The sequence below is a fragment of the Neolamprologus multifasciatus genome, chromosome 14, assembly GCF_963576455.1.
Source record: "Neolamprologus multifasciatus chromosome 14, fNeoMul1.2, whole genome shotgun sequence".
Classification (NCBI taxonomy): Eukaryota; Metazoa; Chordata; class Actinopteri; order Cichliformes; family Cichlidae; genus Neolamprologus; species Neolamprologus multifasciatus.
In genome coordinates, this window is record NC_140452.1 from 25,593,839 (window position 1) to 25,608,831 (window position 14,993).

A 14,993-nucleotide genomic window follows, 5' to 3' on the forward strand; every position below is an offset into this window, starting at 1 on the left:
TTCGCCTGTCGACAGGGATGCAGGACAGTCCTAGGGCTGTTTTAGGTTACCACCCTGTGATAAATACTCCTGGCAGGTATTACTGCACTACCTTTACATAACTGTCCCTTAGCTACTAAATGAATCACCAATAGATAAACATTAAAGATCAAGTGAAGTGGGAAAAAAGAGGTCTTTTTTTAAGCATTATTTTGGATTCATTCATTGTTACAGTTAAATATTTTCAGTCACATTTCATGTCACATGATATGTATCAAAATGGTATTTTAAGAATATTCAAATTTTAAAAAGCAATTTGTTAACAGTTAAATATTATGATATGAACTAAGCTGCAATTTGTTAATATGCTGGGATAGTTGAAAGCTTGCAATATGCACACTGTAAGTATGTAAGTGTCTCCACTAATATACATTCACAAATATCTTTTTTTTTTAAATTACATTTCAGGAATTTTTATGAAAACTAAATTGCATACCAGTTGCACATGCATTTCGTTTTTCTTCCCTGTCATATACTTTGGCATGAACGTTTTTTTACTTATATATATGATATATAAATAACCATTGAATCACATTAGCTTGTCGAAGGTCAAAGTTCTACCAAAATTATAATTAATTTCAATTACATGTAGTTGTAAATTAAAACGCTAAAGCTTATGAGATACTGTTGTTCCTAACCGCTCATACGTTGGAAATAGAGTTAAAAATGTGTGGCTTTTCATATTTTCCTCCTAAAATGTGAGTTCTGTGAGTTAATATGTTTGGATATCTCGGCCTTGGTTAGAGATATAGTTTGATGCACTGTATAGGAAAATTCAAATCTTTTAGCAATGACTGTAAGGCTCAAATATCATTTTTAGCTGCTGAAGATAGTGACATGCAAAACGGACCTAAAAAGAAATTCTAGAGCTCTTTTAAAGCTTCTTTAAAAACATCTCTAAACCTTTATAAGTAAGGTTTTTTTCCCTCCAACCTGTATTTTGAACCAGTTGTCACACTGAAGGTGATTCATTAAGTCCTCCTGTCTAAAGACAATCTAACTGTCACTGGCAAACCCGCTTACTGCTTTCGTGAAAGGTCTTGTTTTCATGCTGGGTGGACATCTGCCTCACTGCAGAGTTACACAAGGAGATATGCCATGCACATATGCCGCCTAATGGTATGAAAACTAAGTATAGACCTGTCTTTGTCTTTCATGAATCACTTTCAAGACAGGTCTGACTACAGTTGGATCTTTTATTGACCGCAATCCAGTTATGATTTCTTTAAGTCCACCTATACAGTCTTATTACTGAGGCATTGGTTTGCAGGAGAATTGGATCTATGGTTTATTACATCTCAATATAGTAAACTGGGGCACTCAAGTATTGTATGTGGGTAAGGATAAGCAGACAGGCAGCACAGACTGCAGTCACCCCTGTACATCCAGGTTTGAGGTTTTCACATCAACTTACAGAACATAGTGTATCTGTTTGGGTGGGCCATGTGTTTGCATTCAGTGGGACCTTGGTGCTGACTAATCACAGGGCCTCTTTTGACTCACTGTGTGATTCACTTATACTCATCAGCAAATCAGTCCCACTGATGAATATATCACTGCCCCTGCACACCAACATTGCATTCATTTTTTCTGCAGATATGCTGTATATGTTGTAGATGGAGAGCCAGAAGCACAGTTGTTTCAAATCATTATAAAAGTAACAATTACATAATTCATGAGTAGTCTATTGATAACATTCTATAATCTATCCAGTTATTTGTTGACACCCTCAAAAAAATGGCTTCATTGAGCCCAGGGTGGGGGACATTTTGAAGCTTTGTCTATTTAAATGTTTACAGTTTTCATTCAAACTGACAAAACAGATCTGCTGAGTTCTGCTCTGTTGAGTGTCTGAAACTCAAGCTCCAGGGGTTTAGCTGTTTAGAGATGTAAACTCCAAAGATCTCAGATTAAATTCTCTGCAGAAGTTTGCTTTTCTTACATAGCCGCTTTTACTGGAAGCCTGCTTTTCAGGTTTTATAAATCAAGTGGTGTAATCTGTCTTCAATAAATTGCCTTCCTCCATCAGAGGCGTGATTGATTTTTCCTCTAGCTGTTCCAAAGTCAGTCTTGATTATTCTTGCTAAGGGGTTCCTTTTTCCTGTGCCCCGCGCCTCTGAAAAAGTACCACAAAACCTGCTTGAAGGAATTTGACACTGTGCATTTATTTGACTCAAGGTAAGCAGCATTATACCGAAGCATTAGCTAAAGAACCTCTATTCTGTATCTGCTGGTGTTACTCCAGTTAATCAATTTCTCTTGGTGAAAAAGTATCAAATTTGATTACCTCACTGACGGGCATTGGGTCTGTACAAAGTGTTGCACAGCTGAAGGAAGCTGCTGGGAAGCTCAGTCACGGGCAAAAAGAGTGGGAAGCCATGGCCCTGACTCAGGAGGCAAATGTATTGCAGCATAATACATTTGTATTATGTATTTGCTACATAGATGAAGGAGTGATTAAGAGCCTCTGATCACCATAATTCATGAATACACTGTCTTGAGTCACTGGCAGCAGTTGAGTTAGCAAACTACCCAGTAATATATTGGTTTATTTATTAAATGCAGTTAAAAATGTATATGTAAATAAATGAGCAGTCACTAATTTTTTTGTATGCTCATTTTATTGGAAAGAGACAGAATATTAACCAAAAATCCAGAAAAAAAATACATCACATAAAAGTTATGAATTAATTTGCGTGTCATTGAGTGACATAAGTATTTCTGCGCTTTCTTTCGAGCCTTCTCTGAATCATTTAGATGTTTACAGTCAAACTGAACACTGGGCTGTACATGTGCTTTCTTAAGCAGGGGGACCTGCAAGATTTCAGTCCATTACGTAGTGTGTTACCAGTGTTCTTGGTGACTGTAGTCCCAACTGCCTTTAGATTATTAACAAGCTCTTCTTGTGTGGTTTTGGGCTAATTCACCACTTTTCTCATGGTTATACTCAGCCTACGAGGCACGATCTTCCATGAAGCTCCAGATTCAATTTCTTTTCATTTCCGAATAATCTCCCAAACAGCACTTCTTGCTGATGGTCTTGTAGCCCATTCTACCTTCTTGTGCAGTTCTAAAGTCTTGTCCCTGATGTCCTTTGACAGAAAAATCTGAGAATGGAAGAAACTGATTTTGTGAGCAGGTGTGCTTAAATACAGTAGATCAGCGGTCCCCAACCCCCGGTCTGTGAGTCATTTGGTACCGGGCCGCGAGAGTCAACCCTCGGATGTGAAATTTATGGTTTTCAGGGTTTTTATCGTTAACTCAGTTGCCCTGGGTCTTTTCCCGTGTTGTAGTTGTGTGTCTTATTTTGAAAGAAATATTTACGCGTTACCATAGCGACCAGAGAGCATTAAAGGAGGGGAGGAGAGGAGGATGTTACTCTCAATGTTGTTGGCGCATTTTCAGGAGGATGCTGCTAATAAAGTTACACAATTACACAGTGAATTCGCATTTATTATTATAGTTGCAAGATACCACAGTTTTTGTCTTGGTCATTAAAACATTCCGTGGCACAAAAACGGTTGGGGACCGCTGCAGTAGATGAGATCAGAAGCATCTGTTGTTGAGTAACTGATTGATTGATTGATTGTAATGGAAGCCAGAATTCCAGCTTTCTTGTAGGACATCAAATACTTACTTCACTCAATGACATGAAAATTAATGTCTAACTTTTATGTAATGGAGTTCTTTTTCTGACTGGTTGGTTGATGTTCTGTCTCCATTAAAATGAAAAACCATAAAAATTAGAAATTCAGCAGGAGATCAAATAATTATATCCCCCCCTTTCCCTGATGTTTAAATTCCCTAAATTGGATGTTTAGCAGCTGATATCAGGACATATTAAGTCCGTTAGGCCTTGAAATTTGAGTCCAAGTGCTCACAAATAACCACAGTGAAATAGCTGAGAGTGAGTTTCTTGGCTGTCTTGAGACCAAGATCTGCTTTGTTACTAGTGAAAAGGTCATCTTGCCCATCTACAGAAACCACAACACATAAAAGGTTGCATTTAGTTCAACCATCCAGAGGATCATATTATAAATATTCTTCTCATTTACTCTTCTCTACCTTTACTGATAGGCCAAGCAAAAGAAGTGGAAGAAACTGATATGGAAACCTCAAAGGTAGGATGTATCTCAAAAGACACACACAGCAGTGATATTGTGTGGCAGTTTGGGTGTGAGTCATGTCTTTAAGGATATAAAGTACTTTCTAGCACATCATGCAGTCCTTCATTCTCTAAATGTACTTGCCTATAATATCATGTTTTTAATTAAAAAATACTTTCAGACCATAAAGACCTTACCTCTGAAAATGCCATGCTCAGGTCCACCAAGAGAGGGCACTGTTTTGACATGTCTTAAATCCCAAGATGCATTTCTGCCTTCCATCAGCCTCTTATGGTCCTCAGATTTCACAGTGAGGAAGATCCAGGAGCAAAACTGCTGTTGCATCATTTAACGAGACGAGGTCAGCATTGTCCTTTTCAGAGCGCAACCCAGTTATGTGAAACTGTGCTTGTTCTTGCATCCAGAATCTAACTACCCAAAAGCCTCGTTGCAAGGACATGGCTGTAGGCAAACTGGAAAGATTAAAAAGAAGTTACACACCACTGATTATACAATATCAGTTTATTAGTGAAGCGAGGTTTTACTCAGCCTGTCTATAATTGCGCAGTATCTTCTATCTTATTTCCTAGTGTTTTGGGAGTCACTCACTCAGGACTAAATGTCAGAATATCTTTGTTCCAGTTCTGCTTCTTGATTAACTTTCTCTCGAGAGTCCTTTCCTGGCACCACCGTATCCCATTCTTATCCAGTTTATAATAAAATTTCACGAGTGCTTAAAGCATGTACATCAGAATCAATTCCCTGCACATGATTATTACCAGCAGGAGATTATGTTGTGAATAACACCGTACGTTTTTTGTTTCTAACGACCAAGCTGATTTTTATGAAAGTTAGCTGGAGCATTTGCGAAGAAATTCCTCATAACACTAAGTCATTAGAGGACTCTGTCCCTCTCCCTTGAATTTGACCGTATTGATGTAATCCACTGTTTCCAGTTTTCACCCACAAAATAGGCTTGTTGCGTAAATAAAAGAAAGATGAAAAAAGAATTGAGAGGAGTGCATCAATGCAAGATTGAGACCTTGTTGCTTTGTCACCATGAGTGACACAGATCAGTTGTGTGGCTCAAAATAGCTCAAACGTAGTTGTTGAATGCCTTGTTGACGACAGTGGCATAGCAACGAGTAGTACGCAGTGTATGTGTGTGTGTTTGGGTGTGCTCAGGTGGGCTTTAGCATTTTGTTTCACGGACTACATCTGCGTGTTTATGTGAAGAAAGCACCCAAGGTCCACATGTGGCCCTGAAGCAGCAGTTTGGGCTGCTTCTGATGGTAGCAGGGTCGTCTCTGTGGCAACAGCCCTGACTGACTAGAAGTGAGGGTTGTCGGGGAGGGGTCAGTCAATATCTCTTCACCCAATACCTTATCTCGCCACTGCTCTATAGCCAGAGTCCTTTCATATAAAAATAGCATCCCTCACTCAGCCTTCAAGCTTTTGCTTCAGAGCGGACGAGTGTTTGCACGTCACTGGCACTTAAATACCACTGATAAACGCGCTAATGTAGACCGAACGCCATCATAGGCTGGACACTAGACTTCAAGTTAAGTTAAACCCAAGCAAGGACTTGAGCAAGAGCATGAAGAGTGTTTCCAATGTTGAATGATTGTGCTGGTGTCCACACCACGGCATTTCTCACTTCTTAAAGACAAGGTCATGTGGACCTTTTTCATACACAGACACAAAGAAAGATGTTGGTGACAGTGAGAAGGTTTTTGATATTCATACCAAAACAAATCAAGTACTGATAATAAAAAAAGGAACATTTTAATCTTGGGTATATATAATGAAATGTTACTTTCCAGTAAATGGAAAGCACGGCTTCCCCAGACAACTCTTTGACATTTCTGTCCTTAGACAAAAGTGTCAGCAATGCAGTGTTACAGCAGCAGCTAAAACCTATACCATACACTACTGGATGTGGACTAGATCTGGAGAGATCAGCGAAACCCGATCTGTGTCATGACATCATTTTTCTGAATGGCGCATCTGTGTATTTGAGGAGCTCAGGGTCATGGAAGTGATGAGTCACTGATGTGGTGCATTAGAGAGTAGACGTTACACTTTTTTGTTTTTTTCTGCTGGTAACTAAATGACATCATGATTAGTGAATTCAATTGTTTGAACCTCAAGGAGTCACGATTCGTGAAGTCAAGTGTTTCAGACCTCTCACGCAATTTATTCCTTCAAAGGTCAATGCACTTCATTAAAAGCCTCTTTAAAGTTGCCAGGTAGCTGCATTTCAGACAAGAGGTGTATTATAACATCATGTGTTAGCATAAGTTTCCAAGCTAAAATGCTTTTTCTGCTCCATCCATTAGTCAGCTGTACCATGGATGGATGGATGGATGGATAGTAGGGGTGCAACGATACACAAAATTCACAGTTCGGTTCAGTTCGATACTTTGGTAACACGGTTCGATATTTTTTCGATACAAAAAATGTTCATGCCTTTTTAATTTATCATTTATTAAAATTATAAATATATATTTTAAATCAAAAGTACAGTTTTTAAATGTAATGTTGCTGAATCAACAAAATGAAAAAATGAATCTATCTGATCGAGAAATCACTCATCTTTGGAAAAGAGAGTTTTTTACAGAGAAATGGCTCTTTCTAAAATAAAAGCTATACTATACGCTTCTTCTGGGGTATACTCTCAGCAGCATATTAAACATATCAGGTCCCCATAAGGAGAATCATGTGCTAATGGCTGTCTAAATGACTCGGGTAAAGTTTGTAGCATGCGTGCTTGTTGTTTTTGTCTGCTTCCACTTGTCTTTGCACTAGGATGATGTCGGCGTAAATGTGCAGTCATATTCGTTGTGTTCCCACTAGTGCTGTCAGCGTTAATATCGTTAAAATGACTTTAATGCCATAACGCGGCAAATCTCCGTTAAGAAGTTACCACGGATCGCCCCGTGCATGGGGCTGGACGGCGTCAACACGTTAACAAGCTAACTGCGCTAACGCACTAGTTCCCACAAATTGAGCATTGCGTGGCACATCCAACATACTGTTTTACTTTTGTCCATGACGCACTTACCATCAGGGTCATGCTTCACATGAAGACCAAAATAATCTGAATCAGATCTGAATGAGGGGGGTGGAGGTTCAATTTGCCATGTTGCAACGAGCTTAGCTTCCGTCTTGCTAGCTTGCGCTGCGCTCAGTGGATCTGCACTCGACAGTGCAGCCTAGGCAGAGTAGTCGAACGCAGATCCACTGACCACTCAACACAAAGAGCATCGTCAGAAGAAAAGTTGATAAAATAAATAAAAAATGTTGTATTGTTTGATACATATGGGTACCGAACCGAAAGCACTGTATCGAATGGTTCAATATCGATATGAGTATTGTTGCACCCCTAATAGATAGATAATCCCTAAAAAGAAAAATTTAGGTTGGAGGCACTTCTCCGTTCTAAACACATATAGAGATCCATAAGAGATATAAGATATTTTTTTATAAACTACACAAGAAAAAAGAAAGTGTAAGTCAGGGGTTTTTCAAAAAGATTGAATATCAGTATCACGTTCCACAATTTTATGAGTGAGGCTGCCAATAAATGAAACAGCATTGAGGTTTATCATAAGCATCTTCTTAAAGTACTCAGGATGGGAGACGAGCAAAGCTCACACAGTGGCTGCTAAAATCATTTTAAGCATCATTAGCAGCTTACAGCGGGAAGGAGATTGAAGACCAAGCACAGTAGTTTAGTTAGTAGTAAATATATTACCTAAATATTTTACAAGGTGTCAGTTTGCAATTTGAAGATGTTTGCAACACACTCAGTAATGACCTGAGGAAATATATAATTTTTACTGATGGGAATGACTGAGTGAACCATCAGATGTCCTCCATTCACACTGTTAGTGGGAGTGGAGCTCCCATCGATCAATTTTATAAAAAGTTAATCAAGAAGTACAGACCAAAATTTGTTCATATTTTCTCAAAAAATGTCCCTCTGACCAGTGAAGGCCTGGCAGGCTTAAGACATGTAAAGTATTAAGTGTTCAACAGGAATTCTGCTACTAGTATTTTCTTGTTATTGTTGTTGCCTTTTGGTCATTTTTTCAATGCTGCCTAAAAGACCATAAACCACAAAGTGCTTAGAATTGCAACTAAATAAAGCAACAAAAAAAAGACACTGAATATCAGAAAACCAAACACTAAAAGGAAACATGTAGACTTTTATCTTTTAATTTAAATCTATTCCAGTATTCCTTATCTGATCACCACCCTATGTTAAATTGTCTATTGTCTAATAGTCTAATTTCTTGGCACTATCCCAGGGAAGCTGCAGAAACTGGATTTTCCTTTTCCCCTATTGCAGGGAGTTTCTCATCTCCAACTGACAGATCACGCACTCTTTTGTCCTCCACCTGTTTTCTTCTTTTACTTGCAGTCTGTTAGTCTTTTCTTACCTTTCGTTTTCTCACTTTTTTTTTTTACTACCACAGTATCTGTTTAATTTTAAAAGATACTCAGATCCTCTGTTATTTTAGCCTGAGCCATGCTTTTTCATTTGTTTGTTTTATTTGTTTTGTTTTGTTTTGTTTTTACTCTCATTACTCCCATGGAACCACTTTTGTAACCTTTGTCTTCTCTGACTCCCTTTTTGGACACAATAGTTTTAGTTCTGCTAGTCTGCTTCACATATATGTAGCTTGCACAACACTGTTGGTTCAGAATGAATCTGATGTACTAACAAGTGCAAAGTTGTAAGAACAAACTAGGCTGGTGTGCACGTGTAAGAAACCTGACGGTAATTTTGCGTGCACACTTTTTTGTGCAGGGTAGGAATGTTTCCATGCACATGTTTGTAAATGAAGGCCAATATCTCAAAACCACGATTAAGCTTTACTGAAGCTAAAGAATTGTACTAGTCTACCCATATTATTTAAAAGCTGTTAGCTTACAAACTAGGCTATTTCCATGTGTTTGGGGCTATTTATCAAATATTCAAACTGGTGTTAAATTTCCCTGTGTTTTGCTGAAGAACGGTGAAATGATTTGAAATGAAATGATGGATAAAATCCAGATTTAGATCATACCTACCAGACTCCAGCTACCATGTTACTGTTTATAGTGTGTTGTCTACTTACTAATCCTCAAGCCTACACCCACGTTGTTGTTTAGGTTTTTAATCCCAAAATCCCGTTATCCTCCTTTTCTCTTCTTTGTTTAGTAATTATGGATGTGTGCGTTGCAGGTTTGTTTTAAAAGAAACATCGACCCATTTCCATCTTGCTTGTTTCAGCAGAAACAGGAAGTGGAAGGCTGGTTTTGGGTTTTTTTTTAAAGAGTGCTTTAATGTCAGCACGTGCAGTACTTTGTTCTTTTATTCATGGCACACGTGCCAAGCAGGCAGAAGGCCATCTGTACTTTACTTTATCACTTTGTGGGTCAACCTGATATTGAACGTGACGACTGTCCCTTTGCAGTGTTGCTTGATTCTTGCCATTAAACATAAACATATTTTACCATTGGATCAGTCTGGCTTTCCTTACACTACTTTTATTTTTATGTCAGTGTTGGCCGTCTGCATATTGTCTCTTTTGTCCTCGGTGCGATGCGTGCTGCTTGTGTGTTTTCAACAGAATATTAAATTTCACTAAGCCATCCTGAGCTGATGTTTGTTGTGTGCTGTTGTCCGATGTTTGCATCTGTTCAGACTTATTCTTACTGGGAGACGTTGGCTGTGTCCCCGGCTTATCTGTTGCTTCTGTTAGTCGTGCACGTCAAGCTTGTATCGCTGTGTCATCATCTCATCTCAACATCGCTCATATGACTTTTAAGGGTTTTATTCATTCCTCTTCATGTTATAATCATGACGGTTTAGTAATGTTTGAGTTCACATACTGACGTTTTTTAATCTCTGATATTTTTCACTGATTTGGTTTTCATCTTATTCCAAATCTAATGTTTGTATCTGTTTGTAGTTTGCTGTTTGAAGGAAGAAGAAAAAAGACAAAGAAATGCTATTGTTGATGTGTACCCACGTGCATATACGATGTACGCCTGTGTTTGCGGGCTGTAAAAGTGTGCTCTCTCCCCCCACGCTGTGACCTTGGGAACTCAGATTATCCAACATGGTCAGTTAATCGATAAACAAAACTGTCAGCTGGTCACGTGACCACCAATTCTCCCTCTGTGGTCACAGAGTAAAGATGAACGTGGGAGGGTCATCCATATTGACAGAAACCAGTGCGAGAGTAATCCATTCTCAGCTTCAGAGTAAGAAATGCCTTGCGGGCAGAATGAGTGAGTCACCATCCAATCCCACAAGGCAGTGTAGAGGGATTAATGCAGATTATCTGCCAATGCTATTCTTAGATATAAATGAAACATCTCTGGATCAGATTATGGTTCAAGGAATGCTAAAAAAGAAGCTGAGAAATCACATGACCAGTGTTTTGCAGACTTACAAGGACCTACTATCCGTAACGCCTATTCAATAAAATACTGTATTAGTGTAAATAAACATAAAATTTTATGTCTTTGGGTGAAAAAAGAAAATGTTGAACACATTTTTTTATTTAACATTTAAAGTTTATTTTAGAGTTTATCCTGACAATAAGTCATTTTTCCTGATCCCATATTGAATACTTTTATAATAACACTTCATCTGAACATAACAAATATTTTTCTGCAGAAGACTCAGCTACTCAGTGACCAGCAGGTGGCGTCGGTGAGAGTCAAACAGTCACTGACTGTTTGACTCTTCACCAGAGGAGCTGTCCTTTCAGCACCCCGTGTCTCCTGTGTCTGAGCTCAAGCCCTGTCAAGATTCAAACTACAGATACACATGAAGAAACCTGTGATATAGAAAAATCAATGAAGTTTACAAAGGCAGCAGAACTAGTAAAATGTCACAGAGACCCATCTGGTGATAGTGACAGAAATGAACAATGCATGCTCTGTGTTGCAGTTGCTTTACAATAGCTGGGTTCTGCTTTCATTAAAGACTGAAAGCCTTGGCAGGTGACATCTCACTCCATAATCTGTGAAAGACTCCCTGGAATTTTCCAGAAATCATGACCGCCACTAATCTTACATGGAACATATTCACATCATTATTTTTTTCATTATTTTTATTCATTTATTTATTTAGTTCCCTGGGTTTTTTTTAGCAGTCTAAAATAAGGTGTGCACCATATGGCCACTGTGTGAGATGAGTCTTTTTATTTGAATGAAGTTCAAGCTCTCACAGCTTCATCCTGGGAGACCTGCTCTCACCTCACTTCCTTCCCTCTTTTCCTTTCCTCACTTTTTGCCCCTTTCCCCACAGTCCTATTGCATTCACATTAGCTGCAAATGCTGGCTAACAGTAGAGAAAGAAGCTGTCCATCTGTCTGCTCTTGCCCACTCCTGGTGAAGCGATGAAAGTTGCACTCACTGAGCGTTGTCACTGTGAGAGTTTTTCATGATAAAAGTAATCACAGTGGGGTCTGGGGGGCTTTTGAGAGTGAGCAGCTGCTGTCTATTCCCTCTTTTAGTCATGGAGCACAATTTGCAATCCTCTGAGATAAGACATGCTCAAATGTGCAAAGATGAATTTATGCTGCTGACATATTATAGACATTAGAAATTATTTGCCAGACTACTGTAAAATAATGTATAGTGGCTCAGTATCATCCACAAAACCGCAGAAAATATAGATTTTCAAAAATCTTGCATGCTTATGTTATTCAGCACTTCTTAATGTGTGCATTAGCAACCATATACACTCACAGTAATCCACCAGTTAGCAAGCACCATCCAGAGACGGTGAAGGTTAACTGATTTAACCCTATTTGTGATCAATATGTGTTCCCAAATACTCGATATAGAGATACAAGTTCTAGACTCACATATGAGTAGATTATGATGTTATTCCCTGTCTCCTACATATAACTTCTGATTTGTTACAGTTCAGAGCATGATTGCATTGCCATAAATAGATGAGTTGTTATACTCCGCTGCCACAGCTCATACTTTAATCAGAAATCTCTGTGGCGTTAATGCAGCATTATAGCAACACAGGAGTTTTCTATGTGTGTAGCGAGGTGTTGGCTTAGAACTCCCTTTAACTTTGGCCTACTGGCTGTGACTGGAGCATATTAATGTTATTCGCAGACTGAAGTACTCAAGTTTATCTGTATTATCTGCGTGCTATCGTTTTATTTATTGGTCAGGCATGTGCTCACTCACGTGGCAACATCTACATTTTAGAAATCAAAGTGAGTGATTGAAGGTCAGTGGCTCAGGCTGAGTTCAATAATAACTTATTATAACTAAACTGTGCTTTAATAAAACTGCTTACACAGTTTAACCATAGGTTGTGATAATAAAACAAATGTATTCAAACAACAACAGAAAAAGACATCTCTCCAAAACAAACATGTTTCAGTAAAATAAGAGGTCTACATTCGAATCAGAATCAGAATACTTTATTAATAATTGAGGAAATTATTAGAATTGTTATTCTAGATCTTTAGAGCATGTGTGTGTTGCATCTGTTATGGTATTAGTCACCCCTAATGAGGTGTAATTCGTGTGAGAAGATTAAACAGGAAGAATGGGCTGCACCTTCACCCGGCGTCGGTGCTAAAGTCAGTCATCGTTTTTGATGACAGCTTCTGTTAAAGTGAATGATCAGCTGCTCTCTGAACCCTGTGGCCTCAAGTGATCCAGGGAAGAGATAAGCAGCTACTTCTGTGTTCAGTGGACCGCAAACTTGAGAGCATGAAATACTCAGCCATTCGTTTATGTGTCTTTTTTTGTATTAGTGGCCTTTGCTATATTTTACAGCCATTCAATGGTTGCAAGGCACAGACTGTAGTTCAAAGATGAGCGAGACAGATTTGTCACTCCACATTTCTGGATATTTTCTTCAGAAAGTTGAGTTATCATTTATAGATCGTCAACCTGCTGCTCACTGATATAGTTTAAGATTAAAATGATTGACCTCACTGAGCTCAGTGTTATGATGTTCATGGGCTAAGCCTAACGGGGCGGAAATAATAACATGTGATTCTGAAGGGGACCAATCGCCCTTTTTCTCAAATATCCTCAAAATGTCCCCGCCGTTTGTTGGTAATTTAATTAAAAGCTTTTGCTTTTACTACTACCACGCACCAGTGCCTGAAAAATAATGAGCAAATGGAATCATAATCATAAATTCCCACAACTAAAATATACTCTAGTTTTTCGAGTGGTTTGTTGCTTTAGCTTAGCAGAAGCTGCTGCTAAAAAAGCCACGTGTAGGTATAATAAATGTCAAACACTGCACTTCTCTCCAGGGTATTTAAAAATAAAACTACTAATCTTTTGGAAAACTAGAATAACAGCATAATACACTCACTGGCTAGGTTGGATAGTTCCCATTATTTGTTGACTGGGCAGTTATTGCTGACAGACTTATGAACCCAGCACCCAGAACTATCCCCCCACCTATTAGGGCAGTTTGATTTAAAGTCAAGTTACTGCAGTTATAAAACACTTACTAGCCAACTAAGCAAACTGAGTTACCATGAAGGCCATCTGATTCATCATGTGTGCAGGCCACATAGCTATAAACACAAGTACCCCACTACACTCAATGCATTAAGAGATTAACAGGGTTAGCCGCTGACACAGATCAGGGGTGGAGACGAGTACGAGAGGAAAGAATTGCAGCAGGTTCCCTCAAATAATGCTGTTCTTGTATAGTCGGAGTTGAGCACAGGGGTAAATGCAAAGAGGATGTTATGGCAGGAGCCTTCCACCCTGCTCTAGCCCTCTCTGCTGGGCTAGTTATGCTTATCTTGGAGAGAAATAGAGAAAGAGAGCCATCTAGGGAAAAGGACAGAGAGAACAGGAGGGAGGGGGAGGGAGGGTGGAGATCCTGCGCCTGCTCATAGTGAGCACAGCAAGTGCAGCTTTCATCCGCAGCAGAGGCTGAGGCGGAGAGAGTTAGAGTGAGCGAACAGAAGCTTGAAGCGACAGTGTGCGAGCCTGATTGAAAGCCGACCGGGGCTTGAAAGAAAGGAGCAACAACTAGCCATGTTGGCTTTTATTTGCAATCACTAGCCCTTGTGCTTCTGCTGCATGCTGCAGCTTGCTTTGCGAATGTTGCAGTGCAGGTCACCTCCTTCTCATTTGGGAAAAATGAGGAACCCCAGGGAGGTGTGAATTTCTGGCACAAGTGCTCAGCACTGCGGCATCTTGATCCGAGCGAAGGAATGTAGCAGAGAGGTTGGAGAAAGCCGAGAGGATCATCCATCCAGACTTCGGTTCCCGACCATCCGTCAGCCTGTGCGTGTCTCTCTTCCCTTCTTCTCCCTGTGCATCTCTCCTGCTCTGTGTATGGGAGGTGAGGCACTGGCAGGCTGTCAGTCAGCATGCGGCGGTGTGAACGGGCAGCCCAGTGCCCACAACACGCTATGGATATCAGACACTCCTCGCTGTACTAATGAAAGGCTTCAAGCTCGCCTGGTAAGAAAAGACAAGGAGATGTGGCACTCCAAATGTGTGTGTTTGAAATGTTACCGTTATTTCCTCCCCCAAATAGCCGTGAGCCTGTCATGAATGCAAAACGCAACCCAGTCCAGCATCTAGATGTCTGGGCTATTTTCTGGTATTTTGTCCTCTGTGGCTTTAATGACGCGTGTCATCCTAAGATGACATTCTCTTAATGAGGCTTGATGGATGTTTATTTAGCTGTGCTTATTAAATCGAGCACATATCCGTCTGTCTAACACCTGTGTATTTCTACACGCTTATGTAAATCGCTAGAAACTGGCATGTAATGAGGGCTAGATCAGGACCAGTAAGCTGTGACCAGAGCGTGTGCATCCGGTGGGG

The 14,993-nt window shown here is 39.6% G+C and overlaps 1 protein-coding gene across 18 annotated transcripts in view; it reads left to right on the top strand.

Annotated features, from left to right (window-relative positions):
• The window catches only part of gramd1bb (GRAM domain containing 1Bb), a 122,102-nt gene that overhangs the window by 67,165 nt on the left and 39,944 nt on the right, over positions 1-14,993 (top strand). The window contains exon 2 of one of the 18 annotated variants that reach the window (XM_085130691.1): positions 4,117-4,160. The exons of 16 other annotated variants lie outside the window; for them this stretch is intronic. In XM_085130691.1, the coding sequence (XP_084986817.1) occupies positions 4,117-4,160 (44 nt within the window). Of the gene's footprint in view, positions 1-4,116; positions 4,161-6,649; positions 14,625-14,993 lie in introns of those variants that run through there. One more of the 18 variants, XM_085130694.1, reaches the window with a different exon arrangement.